The sequence below is a fragment of the Sprattus sprattus genome (assembly GCF_963457725.1).
Source record: "Sprattus sprattus genome assembly, chromosome: 5".
In the NCBI taxonomy this organism is placed as follows: Eukaryota; Metazoa; Chordata; class Actinopteri; order Clupeiformes; family Clupeidae; genus Sprattus; species Sprattus sprattus.
Window position 1 is genome coordinate 5,280,609 of NC_137924.1, and position 8,516 is coordinate 5,289,124.

The 8,516-nt window shown below is 42.0% G+C and overlaps 1 protein-coding gene across 1 annotated transcript; it reads left to right on the forward strand.

Annotated features, from left to right (window-relative positions):
* Positions 1-322: 322 nt before the first annotated feature.
* Positions 323-7,930, forward strand: LOC308365959 (E3 ubiquitin-protein ligase TRIM35-like; the record flags this gene model as incomplete). Its single annotated transcript, XM_080839594.1, has 6 exons — positions 323-703; positions 1,154-1,249; positions 1,364-1,594; positions 3,519-3,541; positions 3,627-3,745; positions 7,389-7,930. The coding sequence occupies 6 exons, from the start codon at positions 323-325 to the stop codon at positions 7,928-7,930; spliced, it is 1,392 nt and encodes a 463-aa protein (XP_080695720.1).
* Positions 7,931-8,516: the final 586 nt, after the last annotated feature.

An 8,516-nucleotide genomic window follows, 5' to 3' on the forward strand; every position in this document is an offset into this window, starting at 1 on the left:
GCAGGTCAGGTGAGAATCTAATAAAATGACGTAGAGGGAGAGAGGGGGCGGAGTTGAGCAGAAGTGTGAGAGTGACAGACGGCAGCTTTGTTCCACGCTACCCCTCTACAAATGTTCTAGCAGGTGAGAATCTAATTTAAAAACACTCGAACTGGACATAGTTGTTTTCACAAAGACGTTGGAGAGGTTGCCATGCTTGCATACATAGTTTAAAACTACAAGAGGACTCAGGAACTGACTGTATTCGTCAAACTCCTGAAACTTTGGGGGAAACTTACAACGAGAGAGTAGCTCGCAGCAGATTTATATTTACTCGGGGAAAATGGCTTCAAAGCTAGAAGAGGATATATCCTGTCCTGTGTGCACTGACATCTTCAAGGACCCAGTTGTTCTGTCATGTAGTCACAGCTTCTGTAAAGCCTGTCTGCAGCAGTACTGGGAAACCAAAGGATCCAGAGATTGTCCAGTCTGCAGGAGGAAGTCATCAAAGGCTGAGCCACCAACCAACCTTGCATTAAGAAACCTATGTGAGACATTTTTACAAGAGAGAGGTCAGAGAGGCGCACTCTGTAGTCTCCATGGCGACAAACTGAAGCTGTTTTGTCATGATGATCAGCAGCTTGTGTGCCTGGTGTGTAGAGACTCAAAACTTCACAGGAATCACCAGTTCAGTCCCATTGCTGAAGCAGCAGTTGACCGTAAGGTAAGTTTGATACAAATTTATGAAAAAGATTTCGTATTGTCTAATTAACAACAAGCTACAGCCTAATATTAAGTCCTTCGTTATAAACAATAATAATCACAAATTAAAAATCCCTGTAGTTGCTGTTATTACTGTAACTCAACACTTGGTGGCAGCACCATCATTTCACTCCTCTGCTCCCTCAAGAATGTGTTCACAATCATCCAATTGAAATGCATCCATTTGTTGCTTTAGGGGTGGCAATTTATGTTCTGCAAAAGTCACATTTAAGAATCACTGACATGTAGGATTTAATTTGTCTTCATTATTTTACATTCAGGATTTTCATAAATGTGCCAGCAAATGTTGGAATAGTCACCAAGACATCTGAGGGGCGTCACAAATTGCATTGTATGTAAAAGACTACTGTATTATTCTCTCTCTCTATCTCGCTCTATCTCTCTCTTCCAGGAGGAGCTCAAGGTCAAAGTGGACCCCTTGAAGGAAAAACTAAAGGCTTTTGAAAAAGTAAAACTCAACTATGATGGAACATCAAAACACATTAAGGTGAGAGTCAGGACACAAGCATGAATAGAATATAGACGTTGGAAGAAGCTTTTAAGCAGTATGTTAATCCAGAGGAATTCCCTAGTAGACACTCTGTTATTGACCTTATTCCAGACTCAGGCCCTGCACACAGAGAAGATGATCAAGGAGGAGTTTGAGAAGCTGCACCAGTTTCTACGAGATGAAGAGGCAGCCAGGATAGCTGCACTGAGGGAGGAAGAGAAGCAGAAGAGTAAGATGATGAAGGAGAAGATTGAGAAGATGAGCAGAGCGATCTCATCTCTTTCAGACACCATCAAAGCCATAGAAGAGAAGGTGGGAGCTGATGACATCACATTTCTACAAGTAAGAACCATCTACTGTCCTTATCATAGTGTGTGAGTGTGTGTTTGTGTGTGTCCATATGTGTGTTTTTGTTTGTGTCTGTGTGTATGAGTGTCTGTGTGTCTCTCTATGTGTTTGTGTCTGTGTGTATGAGTGTCTGTGTGTGTGTGTGGTTCTTTGTCTGTGTATCTTTGGTGTGGTAGGTGTGAGTTCTGGTTTGAATTTTTTAAATATGTGGTTTTATTGTATTGATGTGACCTGGCCAAGAGTGGTGCCTCCTGAAAAAGTTCTCAGTTAGGGTTGTCTGATAATGATGAAGGCGGCCCATTCAGTAGGCACTAGAGATGCGCGGTTGGCGGTCGCACCCGCGGACTCCACGGTTAAACCGCGGATCGGGCGGATGAAGTGACAAAAAATTATATTTTAATTAAATTCGGGCGGGTGGCGGTTTACCCAACGAAATTCAAAATATCTACACATTGTTAAATGTCGTTACCTACATCCAAGCACATTTTGAAATAATCCAATGTTCATCAGGCAGTAAATTGGCCTAGTTCTGTGTATGCATACAATGCAAACAAAGGAAGTAAAAAAGTTTAAATTAAGTGACGATCCCTCTCATGTCGCGTCTCTTTTCAACGCCGCAAACCTGCAAGCTATGAGTCAGCTGTCAGTATTGGAAGAAGCCTTAACGTGTCGTAGATGAAACTGCCTGGGTTATTTTGTTGCGTTAGGCTATTAGTTATATTTTAAAACAGCCAGTCATTGTAGCCTACCACTCGTGGAAAAAGGAATTTCAAAGAGATGATGGAGTGATTTGACTCAGAAGTGACATTGGGCATTGGCAGCGCGAGATGTTCAGAACAAGTTAAACTTCTAGCTCAATAACATCACCAGCTAAGAAAGAAGGTAAGAAAAATAGTCGGAAAACTTTGATTTGCAAGGCAAGCAGGCAAGTGTTGGGGTTGTTACAGTATAAAGCCTACAATGCGGTGGAATTTCGGAATTAATAGACTCGTGTCGGCGTTTCCTTAATAGGCTTTCTTTCATTTTGAAAAAAAAAAAAACAGTAGGCTATATTACCATATTAAAATGGTATACCAAATTGCGTTTTATTACAATGATAAAAAAAAGTGAAGGCCTACTAGCCTATGGTAAGGTCAGGTTTGCCGATGTGCTTGGCTATTTTAAAGTTTCTCCCTGTGCATCGATCGGAGACAGATACTGATAATACTGATAATATTCTGGGGATAGGCTACAACATAGCCAATAGGCTTTCATACTATCCTTTAAATATCTTTGCGGCATTGGATCAGTCTCCTTTCAAGAACAGGCAAGAACTTTCTAGTATATATACCTAAAAACAACAGGCGGATGGCGGGCGGGTGCGGTTTTGAAAATTGGTCAAAAAAATTGGTGCGGATGGATAGCGAACGGATCATGTGTTTTGTGATGCGGTTGCGGATGAAATAATAGCCCATCCGCGCATCTCTAGTAGGTACATTAAGCAAAACCATTGTTTATCCGTGACTCCCAGGGCTCACTCAAAAAAGCCACAACATTGTACACACTGGATGAGCCAGTTTAGGATGTGCTGGTTCTCCTCATTGTTGTGGCGGCGCACTGCTTTCCCTGTTTGCAGTGTGCCGCCCAAATCGCCCTTATGGTCAAACCGCCCATGCAGTTTCCACCACACTATATAGTGTGTGTACTTATGTTTGTGTCTGTCTGTGTCAGTCTGTGTGTCTGTGTGTCTGTCTCTGCTGTGTGTGTGTGTGTGTGTGTGTGTGTGTGTGTGTGTGTGTGTGTGTGTGTGTGTGTGTGTGTGTGTGTGTGTGTGTGTGTTGTTTAAAAAGCAGGGGCTGCTCAAGTAAATAAAGGGTTATTATGAGACTTTTTCATACCAATCATGTTAAAATATATTTTTGACTTCATCATTTCACAGAACTACAAGAGCACAGTAAAAAGGTGAGTGAACTGCCTCCTGTCTCTCTCTTCTCTTTGGTTCTGAACCCAAACCCACAGCAGCACTGACTCCTGAATGTTATTCCAGAGCCCAGTGCACACTGCAGGACCCAGAGATGGTTTCAGGAGCTCTGATCAATGTGGCGAAACACCTGGACAACCTGAAGTTCAGAGTCTGGGAGAAGATGCAGGAGATTGTTCAATACAGTAAGTGTATACATCCCTTTTTAAACACAAAACATACACACACACACACACAAACAAACACACACACACATATAGACAAACGGATGGCCGGACAGACACAAGTTTATTTATAGAGCACATTTCATACACAGAGGCAATTCAATGTGCTTTACATAAATAAGAGCTCAAAAAGAAATATGAAGACAAGTGAAGAGATCAAAAGAGCTGCCAAGCAGAAGAGGGAACTGGAGAAGAGTGGAAGTGATGAAGAGTGTGTATAGGTCCATGGGTGAAAAAGAAAATGAGTCAGAATTGTCTGGGATATTTCAGTTGAGTTTAAGAATTGATAAGGATACAGTAAAGCTAAAACAGAAGACATTGTTGAAGTGAGCCGGAAGCAATTGAATTGAGTATTATCAAGAATTCTCCAGTAAACTGTTTCTCCAATGAACTGTATCGTTCTCCCATGTCGATAAACGGAGGATTCAGAATGATGGAGGGAAGTGTCATCTTCCATTGCTATGGATGTGCCAGGGTGTGTGGTAATGCAGCCTGTTTTCATGCTTTGCCTACACATTTAATTTTGTCGTGCATGAACAACTTTGTTTTTGGGGGGTGCAGCATATACTGTATTTTTTCCTCACTGAAGGACTAAAGGAAATGTAAGGAACTATGTTGCTCCTGCCTGAACTCGGTTAGCTAACTTGTCTCACCCTACTGTTTTGAAAATACTTCATATGGGACTGTATTCAAAACATTTATTTTTGGGAAAGATACACACACACACTCTCACAACCACACACACACACACACACACACACAAACCTCCAGAAACAAAAACAGTTTCTTCCCCCTCGCCGTTTCACTATTGAACAACTCATAGTAACATATATATTTATCCATGTAGCATATATTTTTTATCCCTGCACTTCTTGCACTCTCCACTTCTTATTTGCACTATTGTACATTCCCAGCTCCTGTATATACTTTCTCAACTTTCATAGACCATTGCTTTTTTGTATTGTGTTGTGTGTTTTTTTTTTTTGTATTGTATTGTGTTGTGTTTGTTTTTGTATTGTAATGTATATTATGTGTAATCACAATGAGAGTCAGTTCACCAGGTCAAATTCCTTGTTTGTTCACACTTACTTGGCCAATAAAATCTGACCAATGATTCTGACATATACACACACACACATACACACACACACTCACACACGCACAGACACAGTCTCTGCTTCTGCTCTCAGAAGACCAGTAGATACACATACACAGAAGACACACACACACTGTTACGTTGCCGGCTAGGGTAAGGCAACGTTAACAAAAAAACAAGTTTCAAGGGTATAAGGAAACTGGCAGACAACGTCAGATAGGGCAATAATAATCAATCATTTATTATCTTTAAACTAAATCAAAATATAATGAAAAATGGAAAAACGGGGAGACAACTAAAAGAAACAACAAAGACTCAAAGTAGCAAAGAAACAAAGAAACAAACGGGCCTCCAGAAATAGGCTTTAAAGATTCCTGGGTCACCCTCTCAGACTCTCACTCCGAGACTGGTGGAATTGTCTGACGACCTAGGCGAGGCACCGAGGCTCATAACGCAGCAATGCTGGTGGCAGGCCTTTGCAGGCCTTTGCTGTGGTGGGGGAGGTGCAGTTAATGGGCTGGAACTGGTGGGTGGTGATGTCACAGGGGATGGTGTCAGGACTGTCCCAGGACTGTTAGTGGAATGCTTTAGGCTTACAATTTGTAATCTTTCTGAGCCCTTTCCAGACAGAGGCAGAGTCTCTCAGTGTGGACACATGCGTCCAATTTCCGATTTCAGTCCGATTTAAATTGGATATTGGACACATGTGACTCCCCAGAACTAGATTCATTGTGTCCAGCTTGAGTCCGACTGGACTCCGATGTAAACCCCTGGACACACGATTCGATTCCGCTGGGAATTGGACTGGGCGCGCATGTGTCTCTCGAAACTAGATTGAAATTGGACAACAACAACTTTTGCACGTGCTTGAGATCGTGCCCACAGACATATACATGCATCATATATGTCTATGATATGATAATCGCTGCTAGACGCTCAGTTCTTGTGCTCCCTCTCATTCACGTTGATATACTGAAAGCGAAACTGAAACTTATAAACTGCAACGCAACTGTTTGGGACAGAATGCGCTAATTCAGTGAACAAATATTTTCATATTACTTTTTCACCAGTTGTTAGTCATGTAATCCTTTCATATCGATGTGAATCAATCAATACTAATACAAATGTAACTGTGGTGTGTTTTTGTTTCATTTCACAACGTATTTACTGTATAATCAACGGTAGCAGATGTAAACATTCCGCATTTGATTTGAACTGACACGGCCAAGAACTAGTTGTGTCACTGCCATGTGCTTAGAGATAGAGCAGTTAACCCCCCATGGAGACCCCATGGAGAGAATTGAATGGGATCGAAGTGCTGCCATCATGTGTCCTCACTGACTGGCTGAGAACTGGTGTTGGAGTTTCTCAGAGAACAGTCGTTTAGCTTCTCTCACCTCCTTGCTAAACCTGTATTTCGACTCTATAAACCTGTCTCTGTCCCCACTCCTGAACACCTCTTCCTTCTCCAACCTTAACGTTCTGAGTTGAGCTGTGAACCAGGGTTTGTCACTGTTATAACTCACCCTGGTGCATGATGGAACACTGCTGTCCTCACAGAAGCTGACATATGATGTCACAGCCTCTGTGTACTCATCCAGACTGTTGTAGCAGTCCTGAAACCTCCCAATCGGTACACTCCAAGCACGCCTGAAGGTCCTCCACAGCTTCAGTGCTCCACTGCTTTGATGTCCTCACAACAGGTTTACAGGGCTTTGGTTTTAGGGCATCGGAGATGGACCATGATGTGGTCCGAGTCTCCCAGTGCAGCCTGGGGGATGGTGTGATAGGCTCTGCTTACTGTGGTGTAACAGTGATCCAGAATGTTCTCCTCTCTGGGGGGGTATTTAACACATTGTGTATTTGCAGGTGAGATTTCCTTTGTTAAAGTTGCAGAGGACAATAACTAAGGAGATCGGTTTCGTCCTCTCCACACACAGTATCTGGTTGGCAAGCATGGGATGTCTCTCTAGTTGAAGTTTATGCACATACACACACACACACACACACACACACACACACACACACACACACACACACACACACACGCCCAAACACATACACAAACACACACACAAAAACACACATTTACACACACACAAACAAACACACAAACAAAAAACACATACACATAAACATAATTGTACACACACACACACACACACACACACACACACACACACACACACAAACATAGCGTCTCTGCTTCTTCTCTCATAAGGCCGGCAGGCACACACGCACACACGACAAACGCACACACACATACTATTAATCTTTGAAAGCACATCAATTATATCACCAATGAATATCAGGCTAAAAAGTGTATGTGCCCGACTTCTGACATAAGTCACGCCCACTTTAGGCCTTCTATCTGAATCCAGACCCAAAGTAAGATAATATTTAACAGATACAAATACATATACAGATAATGACCTCTAGTTTGATTATGTGTATGTGTCTTTTTTTGTGCTCTTTCCACCTAAACCATTTGTGTGTCTCACTCTGCAGCTCCTGTGACTCTGGATCCCAACACTGCAGCCGACACTCTCATCCTGTCTGAGGATCTGACCAGTGTGAGACGTGGTGATGAGAGCCAGCAGCTTCCTGATAACCCAGAGAGATTTGATATGAAGGCCAGTGTCCTGGGCTCTGAGGGCTTTAACTCAGGGACTCACTGCTGGGATGTGGAGGTTGGAGTGAGCAAATTGTGGAATGTGGGTGTGATGACAGAGTCTCTCCAGAGGAAGGGAGACTTTACCTCCATGAGTGGACGGTGGTATGTGTTTTATAAAGATGGTAAATATAAAGCACGTTCTTCACCACAGCCACCCACTCTCCTCACAGTGAAGCAGAAACTCCAGAGGATCAGAGTGCAGCTGGACTGGGACAGAGGAGAGCTCTCATTCTCTGACCCTGATAATAACACACACCTACACACTCTCAGACACACTTTCACTGAGAGAGTGTTTCCATACCTTAATATTGATAAGATCTCTCCTTTGATAATCTTACCAGTGAAGTCCTCAGTAACAGTAGAGCAGTTCAGATAGAGATGATGTCACTTCCCTTTGTCAGGTTAATGATGACTTGCTGTTAATATGTTCCTATCATCATGAATTCCTTGACAGAAACATATGCAATCTAATATGCCTCAACATAACAATTACTTGCTTTTATTATTTCACACTTTGTGTGAGGTTGTTGAAATGTAATAATATTTTTAAGTTGTTTATCTGTTGAATAACTGACGTGCATGAGATGGTGGATCAGAACAGTTTGAGCTTGATCATTATTGTAATACCATCACTATGGTCCTGACTATCTATCTCTATCTATCTATCTATCTATCTATCTATCTATCTATCTATCTATCTATCTATCTATCTATCTATCTATCTATCTATCTATCTATCTATCTACAGTATCTGGGTACTTCTCCATTATATAGTTCTGAATGTTCACAGTGCTAAATGTCTATTCCTACTGACAGGGTATAGAGTAGTACCTGCAGGAACAACGTCAGAAAAGAAAGGAGACAAACCTATTCAGTCAGAGGCGCTGAAAAACAGAAGACATAATTTAATGAAAACAAAAACACATCTGTGTTACCAAACTTTAATGTTGCCTGTAAACTCT